Genomic DNA, 12,964 nt, shown 5'->3' on the forward strand with positions numbered 1-12,964 from the left:
ACCTTTGTCTTGTTTTTCCTCCTAAACCCGCCTCCTTTTGTTGTTGCCTGATGCTGTATGACTTTACTTACCTTACTTATGTTACTTATGTGTTCCCTCCTCAGGTTGTGTATATGTGGCTTCCCACGGCAGCAGCAGAAGCTCTGGAGGGAACCGTGCAACCGCGTGCTGCTGGACCCCGAGTTCATGGTGCAGATGCTAACTGCCGTTTATCACGCCATGTATGTATCTTTAAAGCAGTTACCAAGCAACATTATAATTCACTTGGAGTCCAAGTGGCCACAGTGTTTGTGACCACTTGGCAAATATAAGTCCAATATTCACTCTGTTAGCTCTGTTTTTTTTCTCTATCAACTCCTGAGGGAAATATGTGGCTCTTTAGCTGCTAATGCAAATGTTCAGCAGCTAGATTCTGACTGTGTCTGTCTGCCTTATGGTGCTGAGCAGGTAGTGTACAGTGGGCTTTTTAGAGCTTTTTCTCTGAAAAAAGCTGTCTGCTGCGGCCGAAAACGATGCTATGAGAGCGGTGAGAGTGAACCAAAACAGTAAAATTGCTGCCGGACAGCTAAACAATGAGCTGAAACTCGCTATAAAGCTCCGAGGGGAGCTGCATATTCAGGTGATAATTCTCTGTAGCTATGAGTGACCCCTTTCACATTGATATAATGATTTCACCTTGTCATTTGATACATTGTTATTATAAAAATATCGATTATAGCCGCTTTAAGTGGCTTTCATCCATGCCATTTCACATCACCACTCTTTATTGGAAGATCATTGAGGACAATATTATTACGTAACAGATGTCACGTAATTGGGAGGAACATAATTTCATGTTTGTTCCTCCCCTTAACAGATATCATGTACAGAGTTCCTTTATGAGCTACATAATGTTTCTCATTTTTGTTATTGTGCCTCTGTGGGACGTCACTAATGAGGGCAGTCTTTCTTCTAGTTTGATTGATCTACTGCAGAAAATCTCCTATCTTATGCCAGCACTCTACCAAGGACAGAAGCTCCCCACTGTACAGACTGATTACATCAGTAGTGCGTTGTGGGACCAGGTGATTTCATCCCCTATGAGGACAGTCGTTGCAAAGCTGATTATGTCTCTTGGATGATAGCTCGTCCTCTAGAGATGGATCCCCTGATACAGTAGTGATTGGAATCACCACTGTTAGGATGGTGTAGCAAGGAGGGAATGAGTATGCATTCTGCCTCCTCGCCCCCATGAGGGTACACAGCAGTAATCAGGAGATTGGAGCAGTCACTGCCGCTGGGGGAAAAAACCCAGAGTGTGTGTGTGTGTGTGTGTGTGTGTGTGTGTGTGTGTGTGTGTGTGTGTGTGTGTGTGTGTGTGTGTGTGTGTGTGTAAAAATAATAGCCTCTTTAGTAATCCCTACCATAGGTCACCTCAGTGCCAGCCTGAGCTCTCACGTTCACCCTTGGCCTGAGCAGGCACACATGAAGAGCAGATAAACATGAATCCACAGCTCCACACATGCAGAGGGACCTTGGCTCTCATCGAGGACACTCTGGGATTTAGGTTAATATGTCTGCTAATGCTACAGCGCTTATAATACCACATGAAGAGAGAGAGGGAGAGACATCAGAACAAATAAACACATGCCTAATTTAAAAAAAAAATCAGGTTTGAAATGTATTCTGGACCGATTTTCCAGCCCTCACAACATCAGAGAGTCTGTTTTTACCTCCCCATTCTTTTCATCTTGAGTCTAAAGGGGACCCCACACATTTGTCCCTGGCTGTGTGATTGTTGCATGTGCAGGACCAGATCAAAGACAGTTCAGCCGTGCAGTTCTTATTCATTTTTTTTTTTTTATATGTAATGTATTTATTTATTGTTTGTTGTATGCAAAGCTCAAGACGAGCCAGGTGATGAGCCCAAAAATGTACCTATACACTTCCACTTAACATTCATCCTTTTTTCACTCCTGTTGGTGTGTTCAGTGGTTTTTGATTTTTTTTTTTATCTGTTTATCAATACTGAGGTCATTTACAGTGTTGGGTCATTCTTTTGTCGTCATATCGCCCAGCCCTATCTTACCACGTGTTGAACACATCTGTCCACTGTCATTTCTCAGTTCTTATTTCTGATTACATCTGGCTGCACTGTTATGGACAAACTGGTAATCCTTATTGCTTTGCAGTATTTTATTTTAATAATTAGTCTTGATTTGGGTGACTTATTTTATGTCCATTTACATATCATTTCAACACACTTACTTTATACAAATTAGCAATATTAACTGTTTCATTATTGCGAAATATACAGGGTGCTTTTTTAAACTGTGATATTTTGGGGATTTTCACTACACAGAATGCCCAAGGACTTTATGTGTTCCCTTCAACTCCCTGTTCAACTTCACTCAGTTTTGTAGTTTCAAGAAAAAGGATTAAGCACAGGTTAAACACACAATAGTGTGACAGAGAGGTATAATCACTCTGGATACAGTATGTGCCCAATTTCTCCGTCCCACCCTCACTGTAGCTGCAGGCATTACTAATCAACTAATAATAGTTCAGGCAGGTGTGACTCAGACATCAAGACATCTTGTCAGACACTCCTGTCAACTCATAAGCTTACAACATGACGTTGTTAAATGCCTGTGTGCTTGCATTTGTGCTTTGTGTTGTGATGTGTAGATACAATGGAGAGTGGGAGATGGGTCGGGAAGCTCTGGAGGACATTCTGTACAGAGCCCAGCTGGAGCTTTACTCCCAGCCTCTCTTGGTAAGACCAACAGCACTGCCTCTCCATAGAAATCAGCACTGCCTCTCCATAGTCTTTAAAATTAGTGATGATGAATAATAATCAGACTTTAAATCTTGTAATAACTTCCTGGTTTTATCTTTTTAACTATTTATTGATCTGCATCTGTGTGTGTCAACTTCAGCTGGGGAACGCCATGAAGAACTCTCTGCCAGACAGCGCTCCTGTCGAGCCGCGTGGGCGCAAGGTGCTCCAGGTGGAGGTGACACCCACCATTAGCCGTATCTCCATCTCAGCCATCACCACTGCCTCCATACGACGCCACCGCTGGAAGAGAGAGGGTAAGACTGCAGCAGTCCTGGAAACAGGAAAACCTGCCATCATGGCTTCAGCACACAGCAAAGTGAACCAGACCTCAGTACACAAGAGATCTCAGTAGCTGTGACAGCACAGTAGATCCATTATCCTATACACTGGGGTAGGTGGGGCAAGAACGTTGTGCAAGAAAAAGGACCAGTGTTAAGTTATGATTTAAGCTGTAAACTTACGAGACCACCATCAGGAACTATTTCGCGAGAGAATGACTTTTCTGGTGTTTGTCCTTAGCAGTGAGAGGGAAATGTGTTTCTGTGTAAACCAGTCACACCATTAGCATCGTCCAAATGGTGTTTCATGTCAGTTTTTGTATGTAGCTGTGGTCATATAGTCTCTGTGTTGCACTGCTTGTGCCACTCACTGCTCCTTATTGCTTTTTTTTTTTTTTTTTTTTTTGCTCGTCTAGTCTATTAAGTGTGTGCTTTGCTTTGTATCACCAGTTAAATTTAAGGTTTGTGGTTTAAGAGAAACTCAGGACAAAATGGTGCCTGCAGATTCTACTGCCACCATTTTACCCAGGAGATGGGCGATTAAATGGGGCAGTTCATTTTTAAACTATCATTGCGTTCCTTTTTTCTAGATTTTGAAATCTACAAATTAATTTACAGACAGCTGTTAGGCCTTGCTGTGCCCATGATGAGGCCCGACTCGGTAGAGGCTTGCTGCCACTAAAGAAACACGTTTCCCCGTCTGTGTTGTTGACTCCCAGATTGTTTTGACTACTCAACCGATGCAGAGTTGAGCCTCATCGTCAATCCTCCTAGCCTCGCCCAGCAGCAGCACCACCACCACCATACTCCCTGGGACCCTGCAGCCAAAGAGGAGAGAGGAGGGCGGCCTCACAGCCACCACAGCAGCAGCAGCAGCATCATTCCCCCCATCACATTTGAGGGTAGGGGACAGGGGCGGACACTCAGAGCAGAGAGGGTCTCAGGAGGAGGTGCCCCTTCGATCTGTTTCTTCCCCAGCTTGAGAAGGTTAACTCTGCCGATCCCATTTTGGCTGCCTCTTTATTTCCCCAGAGTACTAACTCATCCAGTCTATAAGACGCTCAGCCAACAACCCCTCTTCTACCAGACCACTGCTTTTTTTTGTCTCATCCAAGAGTGGAAGAGTCGCCTATTCTGGGTTTGAAGGAAGTGTGGCTAGTGGCCATTTTGCATGGGCCATGTCATCATGTCATATCCTCTCTTTTTCCTCATCATGCCTCCAAAGTACTTTAGACTGCTGCCCTTGTCACTCACTGAGCATGTTCAGTGCCCAGCCTGCAGCTTGATCTTTTACTCTGGGCATTCTCAACTCTCCATGTCTGGTAATTGTTTTTTTAGATTTATTTTTTCTGTAGTTTTTAACAGGAAAAATACATCAATTGTTCAAACCTGGCACTGATCACCCGACATCTTGTTTCTGTACTGCCCCTCGCGGCCTTTCACAGCACCACAAGCTTTGGGTCACTCAGGCCAGCAGCACCCATCTGCTGCCGCCATTCTGCAGAAAGAGGCCTTCCATTTTGTTTTTCAGCCCAGCAGCTTTATTGTATGCTAATTTTGTGTTCTGCTGTGTTACATTTCTTTTCCTCAGCTCAGTGAGTGGGAACGAGCCCTTCATCATGCATGCGCACGCTACGGCAAGCTTCCAAAAAAACGTTCTGCTAAAAACATGAAACCCTGGAACACTAATTCAAATGACAAGGCCAAGTGAGCAGACTGAATGTTGTCAAAGTTAACAAATCCAATACTTTGAACAGCAAAAGGTTATCCCACTGCAAGGCCCATTACGGGCCATTTTGTCTTGTTGAAGGTGTGTCCTTTCCCATGTGAGGATGCTACATGTTTGGAAATCTTGAAACATCATTCAGATGCTTTTGACATGACTGAAGATCAGCTCATTCCCCGGCCTGACTGTCAGTGTTTGTCTGAGTGCCATCCCGTCTTCTTCTCATGATCTTTCATTAAACTAAGTGCAGCTGTGCTGAAAGAATCTTTAACGTTGTTTCATTAGATAGAAATCTACCGTTAATAGAGAACTGTGATTATTTTAAAGAAGATTGATCGCTCAGCGTCTGTGTACAATTACTGGACGTTCTTTTGCAGAAAGAAATAACTACCTTAACACATGTTCTTTACTTTGAAGCTGCATTGCAGTGTTATTGGAAATGATCATACTGGTGGTTTTGCATGTTTAAGCCCATTAACTACAAATTGCATTTTTTTGTGTCACAACCATTTCCACCGTATATACCATATATTTTTAATTGATTTCCCTCCTTCTAGGAAGCCACTGGTTTCCATTCATTTCACGTCACAGTGAAAATTAACACCTTGCTTGAGCTAGCTACTCTAATAGTAAATATTTCATTGCTTTATTTTTTGTTCTGCCATTGAGAAAAGGGGCAATTTTAAAAACTCTCACTGTTGGTCTGTTTCAGGATGCTTGGATCTTTTAATTTGGTTGATGCGGCTGCCGGGCATGTTTTTAATGCCAGAAATTACAAAGCACACGGTCAATATGTGTCTTGTTTTTAATAATGTAGCTATGGTAATAACGGCTTTTTAACTTTCATACTTTAACAAAGCAGCGTGCCTTGTGTTTTCGGAGAATCCACTCCTTTACATGTGGACAGTGTTTCCCTACCGTGTATCAGGAGCACATGCTTTGTTTTACATCACTATCAGATCCAAGTAGCACTTCCTCCCTTGGTTTTTTATTGCAAAACTTACATTTTCCTATTCACAAGGACCATACATATGTATTCAGGGTTTTATTTCCTAGAAACATACCTCATGTATGCAATGATTTTCGGCTCTAAAATTTTGCATGTCAGGTTGTTCTTGAATGGACCATCAAGAAACAGTTTTTAAAATGGTCCCTGCTCAACAGCTGCATTAGCACACAACAAAATAACACATTAAAAACAAAGGCAAAGAAGTGTTTACTGTAGTGGATTATCTGTCTCAAGCACATTTCAGGTTCTGCAGACTGGTTTTCATAGCATACTGAAATGACTGGAAACCGATAACAAGCATATCAATGTACTGCACAAACAAACGTAAGCAAATTGTAGTCAGAAGTCTAAAACACGCAAAAGCAGCTACAATCCTTTAATTGCATCCATGTTCGTAAAGCTTTGAAGAACTTTTAGCTCTTCATTTGGGATTGGGTTGGCTTGAGATGGCTTACAGGCTGGCCCATTTAGTCTTGTGGGCTGTCACCTCTAACTGGAGTGCTATTGATCTGATGAGGTGTACGGACTCGCCTCAGTGCTCTCCACAGATTGGCACGCTCGTCTCGGCCGGCCAACCATGTCACCGCTGGGCCTGTGCTGCCAGAGAAAGGAGGGATGGGGCAGGAGAGCATGTGTCTTCTCCTCATGTTATGTGCATGTCAGTCCAGACCTTTGCTTCTTGGTTTCTCCGTTTCTTTTCTGGTGCTGTCTGTGGTTCCCTGTCGTCCAATTTTGCTTGTCCCAACGATGCATGACGGAGACAAGACAGCTGATCCTCTGTCTCTTCTCTTTAACAGGCTTTACCCTGCATATTGTATGTCAATAAAAAAAATTCTAACTCAATTTATCATCTTTTTCCCTTTCAGCTTTCAAACGAGGTCATAGATGGATCATTAAATGTTTTATTGTTTAGATTTCTTCAAGTCAATGTACATTTTTCTACCACAATTTCACCAGATATTAATTGTTAACGTTTAATATATATTGAATATGATGTCTGAACAAGCTCTGCTGTCTTATCAGGCAGGTTATTGATCTCACACTTTTCCTAAACAAACAGCTAGTCAGATTTTGGTCGATCTGAATTACATCAGATGATCAAAGGTCAAAGTCATTGTGTACAGTATTGAATTGTACCTCTGTTTGATGCATAATGAGCGAGCTAATGAAGCAGCATGGTCTGAGTGTTAGTGTTAGTGCTGGCCTGTTTGAAGGCTGATAATTTATTCTGCATTATTTATAAACATATAGACATTTATAGACATTTTTAATCTTATTGCTCAGATTAATCAGAGTTTGTCGCAGGTATGTTCACATCACTATTAACAATAATCAGCAGCTAAGGCCCTTTCTCTGGATTATGGTGATAGTTTGTCTAGATTCAGAATTTTGGCACTTTACTTTTAATAGTAATTTTAAGGCTTATGAGTATTTTGGAAGTTGTCCATCTGTAAAGAAAAAACTGAATATGCTTCACAGGACTTATAGCATTAAGGTTAAAAGTTTTGTTCAGTCAGATTTTACTTAAATTTGAAAACAATAACCTCAGTTGTTGTCTAACCTTGCTCACTTTTCTGTTTTTTCTATTGTGCTTTCTCTCTGTGTATGTTTGTGCACGTTCATGTTCAGAAGCTGATGGTATGAGCGGCGGGGAAGATTCCTTCAACGTCAACGACCCAGACGAGGGTTTCTCCTCCGGGGCGTCTAACAGCAGCCAGCCCAGCGGCACCAAGGCGGGCGGCGGCGTGGGGCAGAGGGGTGGCAGCCTGAACAGCAGCAGCAGCAGCATCAAGAAAGCCATCACGGCTCGGCTGTCTCGGGACAAGGAGAGAGAGCGGGAGAGGGAACGGGAGAGGGAGCGAGAGAGGGAGGCGGAAAAACAGGCAGATTTGTCAGCGGATCACCAGGCTGTTGTGAGGAGGCATCACCAGAGGCAGCAGTCGCCTCCAGCCAGCATCAACTTGGATGCCATCCAGCTGAGCCCCATAAAGAAGCACCTGAGCTTCCCTGCGGGGCCCATGCTGGTGCGGACGGGCAGCACCTCCTCCAGCAAGTCCTTTGACTGCATGAATTTCAACCTGAACGGAGGCGACGACGAGCAAGAGGAGGCGGCGGGGGGCTCTGACAAGGAAGGAGGGCTTCCAGCAGGCAGCTCCCATCGCCACTCCACCATTAGCCTGAAGGAGGAGCACCTCATTAGGCCAGAGGACGCCCAGGACCTCCTGTCTCCTGGAGCTCCTCTCACCAAGCAGTCTCGCTCACCCAGCTTCAACATGCAGATCATATCACAGGTCTAATGTGCAGTATAGGGCATGGTAGACACACACACACACACACACACACACACACACACACAATACCTGTTCATAACATACATCCTCGTGCAGTTTTTCTCTGCAACTCTTTACAACCCTACTATGACAACTTCTGTCTACTTATCTGTGTGTGTGTGTGTGTGTGTGTGTGTGTGTGTGTGTGTGTGTGTGTGTGTGTGTGCGCGCGCGCAGGAACACATCTTCAGATCTCAAGAGTTGTGTCTCCACCCTTTTAACATCCATTAAACTTATAATCATGACCTGCAGTCGTTGCTGGTGGGTTTTAACATTACTGAAAATGCAACAAGAGAAAAGTAGTAAATGACGACTGCCCGCTGCTGTGACTACAGTCAAGTGTAAAAGAGTCCAGCACGTCACTGCATCCTCCCAAGTCTGACCAAGCTGAGCATTCCACACAGAAACTCTCCTCAAAAGAGGAAACGTTGAGAGAACACTTGTAAGGATGCCACGCTAGCTGTAGGGGATATGTGATGTTTCCGATATTTTTTGAGTTCCTGACTGAATCAGTCAAAAATGAATCAGCAATAACACTTAGAGTCGCTCATGTGGAGAAGAGTAGGGATTATTGCTCTTTCTCTTCATTCCTTCCCTTTCATTCCCGGGCTCACGTGCAATCATTCTTGCTGATTATCTTCCTTGTTAATTGCTTTTTTGTAAATTAGGCATAAATGGTTTTATGAATAAAATTTCTTTAATTTTTTTTATCACAATCCAAAGAAGGTAGCATCAAGTCAAACCCAAGTGAATATCTAGTTTTCAGCCCATGACCTTCATTTTATTCTGTAATTATAATATTCTGATTTGATCTGTAAAATCAGACTTTTAAGATTGTTGTAAAAACCAAACTGGAATGTGGTTATGGTTTGTCTTGCCCCAAGCTTTTAAATGGACAAATCTGAAGAAATCACTACTGTGTAGCTACAAGAGGAATTCATCTTGTGACTTGATTTAAAATCTGAAGCTTGTGGAAGAACTTGATTAAAAGGTTAAATGTAGACAGTGCAGGTTTGGGTCTGCAGCTAAAGGCAATGACTGTATTTTGTATTGGATTGTTATTATGGTTCAAACCATTCAATGGGTCCTTCCATCTGAAAGCACTTGTTGGTGTGTTTGTCAGTCTGTGTTGAGGCTGTGGCTTGTGTGTGCTGTCATTTCTGAGTCAGTGAATTACTTCCCTCTGGGGGCTTGTACTAGTCACTGCGCATCAGCATTCACCATGACGATTGTCGCGTGTTTTGTGCTCTGATTGGATGCTCATGAAACATTTTGTTCTACCTCATTGTGTTCACCTGCCACTCAGACACCTGTCTCCCAATCAGACGCAAATTCCCCCATTAGGTTTGAAACTGGAGCACTTGACCAGTTGGGGGATTAGATAGTGTGGACCAAAGTGGTTTCACACTGCAACTGTAATGACACGGTGTGTGTTCATGTGAGGAGTTGTGACTGAATATCTCGGCCTTGCATTTCAGTTCAGTCACATCATGCACAAAACCTAGCTGCAAAACAAGAACACGACTGTCTTCAGGTTTTCGTATTTTCTTTCGTATATCAAACAACCACATTGGGATTAACCTGATTTATTTAAATTATCCAGAAATGTCCAGCTTATCTTTTTTTTTTTTTAAAAGGATTTTTGAAGTGCAATTTTTTTTATCCTCATGTGCATGGAGTTGGATCTTGTCTGCTGTTAAATGCCTGCATCTGCGCACAGTGCTAGCTAGCCTTCTGTAGTGCTCCCTGCCCAGGCTGAGTGATTTGAACATGGCATGCTTGTCTGCATGTTTAGTGCCCTGCGAAGCAATGCTGTTTCAGATGTGTGAAACAGCCAGCGAGCCAAACCCAAGTCTCGTCCTTGTCTTTGCCAGATGTGCCAATACACATCCTCTACTTAAGGAATTTCTTTTTTTGCTTGGGTGTCTTAAGTTAAAATGCCTATTTTTTCTGTTAACTGCTCTTATTTTAAAGTTAAGGGACAAAAAAAAAGGGATGTTTGGACGTATGGCTCAACGTGCCCTTTGATGCAGCTTCACCTTTTCTGCCATGAATTTTCTTTTCACTCATCACACTTGTGTGTGTGACGCACTGTACTCTCACAATCATTACTAAGCTTTGCTGTTCACATGTAAAAGCAGTATATTAAGCGTCTGTGTACTGTAGATGTCAGCTGTTGTATTGCATTTTCCATGTCTTGCTCACGTGCTTGTTTAAAACGAGGATGAATGATTATATATACCAGATGTATATAAAAGTCAGTTCAGTCTGCAGTGAAAATCCCACACGCTCATGCTCCCACTGTGCTGGAAACCTTCACAGCTGCTGCTCCTGGTCCTGAGTGAGTCCTGTGTGCGCTTTAGCCTTAAACATTTCAGGCCAAAAAGCCTCGATCGTCGGCTCTTTGGCCCCATGTGCTCCTCCTCCTCCTCCTGCTGGACTGTGGAAGAAGAAGAGAGGCGTGCAGCTACAGTTCACACTCTCACCTGGTCTGTCTGCTGTCATCCTTGTGCTGTGTGGCTCACAACGAGCAGTGTTCCCATTTGCTGTATTTTGCTGTGAGTTGAGTGGCACCTTTTTTGCTGTTTTTCAAACTGGTGACGCGTTCATGTCATTAATACGAGTGCCCCTGACCAAGGTTACCAGCAGCCATGTTGGAACTGTATGTTGACTTAGGATAGACGAATATCCCTCAGTGTCTGGTGTTATTTGCATGTGATCAGGGCAGGAAATGAACACCAGCCGGTGAATGTTGATAAAACCTGACTGTGGCTGGAAATTTTATGTGCCATCTATAAATAATAGTACAAGAAGCAGAATAATAAGCCCAGAAATCCACATATAAAGGTCCATTTCAAAAAGTCTCATCTAGGTGGTTAAAAAATGTCTGGTTAAATTTGTATTTGGTCAGCCACTGCTGCTGGTGGACAAAGTTCATTTCCTGTCCTGCATGTGATAACTGTGGGCTTTGTTTTCATGCAGTATAATGCACTTTAATCCATCCACCTCTCTCCTCAAGATAGTTATTGAAATTATATATATAGATGTGCAAATGTGTATACACTCAATGCAGGGTTTTAGTCTCTTTAAAGTAGTACTTCTATGTGATGTCACATCCAACACAATGCTATTTTTGTTAAAGTCTAAGGGTACAGCTATTTATTTATTTTTTTCTTTTCAAAACCAAAAAAAGTTACGAGGTCTGGAAGGTCTCAGGAGTTTATCAAAAAGCCGCATTTTAAAAATGGCAGCACCAAAATTTCTGTTCTTGAAGTCAGAATTTATTCTATGCAACATTTCTTCCCCTTTTTTTTGTTTTTGGTGTACCGGCTTTCATTGATCCTTGTTGGGTGGGATGGGGCAGATGCATTTAAGCTGATTTTTAAGGTGCAAGTCTCAACACTGTCCCCATTCAGCGATTCTGTTTATACACCCGGTTGTGGTGCTACAGAGCGAAGGACCTCTCTTCATGTGGGTGAAATAAGAGGACCATCTATTTATCATCTGCCTGCCCTCACCGAGAGAAAGCCACACCTGGACTTTTGGTGCATGTCAAGCCCTTCTGTCAGTTTGCTGCTCTGTGGCTCAAGACGTCAGTTGGTATATGATAGATTATCTAATGAATCTAATCTAGATGCTTCGAGGGAAGCTGCTGGACGATGTGATAACACTGTACTATTGATGTTGTATAAATGGTGAGAAAGACTTATTTTAAATCTTGTAAATAAAAAAATGTACAAAGGTGAAAGCAAGATAAATATAAAAAACTGTCTGATATGTAGAGAAATTAATCTGTATATTGTTGAATAAATATTGTGCCGTAAGGGATATTTACTCTTGTCTGCTTTGTATGAAAATGGTTCAATATGATCTAGAACTGCTCTCAGTCAACATATATCCACAGTACAGTATAGTTTTACCAAACTACTATTTTATTACTGTATGTGACTAATCCATGGTGGCATATTTGTTTAAAGAAAATTACAAGGGTGGATAGAGTCACTCTACTTGAAAACAACACAAACAGCAGCGCCAAAGTTTTCTCAATTTTTCTAACTTTATATTTCTATACAATTTGAAAAATGCAACCTTATAGCAGCTGACGATGCAATAAATGTTGATTGACATGATACAGTTACTGAACACTTACTGGCATCATTCATTAGGGGTGTGTTTTTAAAATGTTTGTTATGGTTGGAGCCAGTTAGAGCTGAATGATAAAAATTTACATTTTTTAAGCACAACTGCTAAACATTGTCTGGTTCCAGCTTCTCAGATGTGAGGATTTGCTTCTTTGTCTAATGAGATGATTAACTGAATATCTTTAGATTTTTGATCAGACAAAACAATTAATTTGTAGACGTCACCTTGGGTTTCCAGGATATTATGATGGGCATTTTTTTATTATTTTTTGGACATTTCATAGACCAAACAATTCATCAGGAGAATAATCCACAGATTCATTGATAATGAAAATAATAGTTAATTGCAACCCTAGCAATAATATTGGGATGTGATAATAGAATAAGAAGCATGAAATTACACACCACAGAATTCATATTTGATCAGTTAAATGTTACACCAAAGGTTTTGTAATTATGCTTCTGTAAACTGGGCTTATGTTTTGATCAAACATTATTTCGATTTACCAAGATTTGTCACTCAGACATTTATTTCTTCTTGACAACGTGTTACTATTTGCCACACTCCAGTTCAATACCACAAGTTATTGCAATGAGATGTAAAATCTGAGAAAAGTAGACTGAAATACTTAATTGCAGAAATACCTATACAGCTGGT

General features: G+C 41.9%; 1 protein-coding gene across 6 annotated transcripts in view; it reads left to right on the top strand.

Annotated features, from left to right (window-relative positions):
* LOC122885374 (protein FAM126B-like) overlaps positions 1-11,992 on the top strand; it is a 42,279-nt gene extending 30,287 nt beyond the window's left edge. For 3 of the 6 annotated variants that reach the window (XM_044216361.1, XM_044216360.1, XM_044216362.1), the window contains 5 exons: positions 105-221; positions 2,668-2,755; positions 2,919-3,075; positions 3,819-4,001; positions 7,464-11,992. In XM_044216361.1, the coding sequence (XP_044072296.1) occupies positions 105-221; positions 2,668-2,755; positions 2,919-3,075; positions 3,819-4,001; positions 7,464-8,131 (1,213 nt within the window). In that variant the 3' untranslated portion in view covers positions 8,132-11,992. The remainder of the gene's footprint in view (positions 1-104; positions 222-2,667; positions 2,756-2,918; positions 3,076-3,818; positions 4,002-7,463) is intronic. The other 3 variants (XM_044216363.1, XM_044216365.1, XM_044216364.1) reach the window with 3 other exon arrangements.
* The last annotated feature ends 972 nt before the right edge of the window (positions 11,993-12,964 follow it).

The sequence above is a fragment of the Siniperca chuatsi genome, linkage group LG12 (assembly GCF_020085105.1).
Source record: "Siniperca chuatsi isolate FFG_IHB_CAS linkage group LG12, ASM2008510v1, whole genome shotgun sequence".
NCBI classification, from domain to species: Eukaryota; Metazoa; Chordata; class Actinopteri; order Centrarchiformes; family Sinipercidae; genus Siniperca; species Siniperca chuatsi.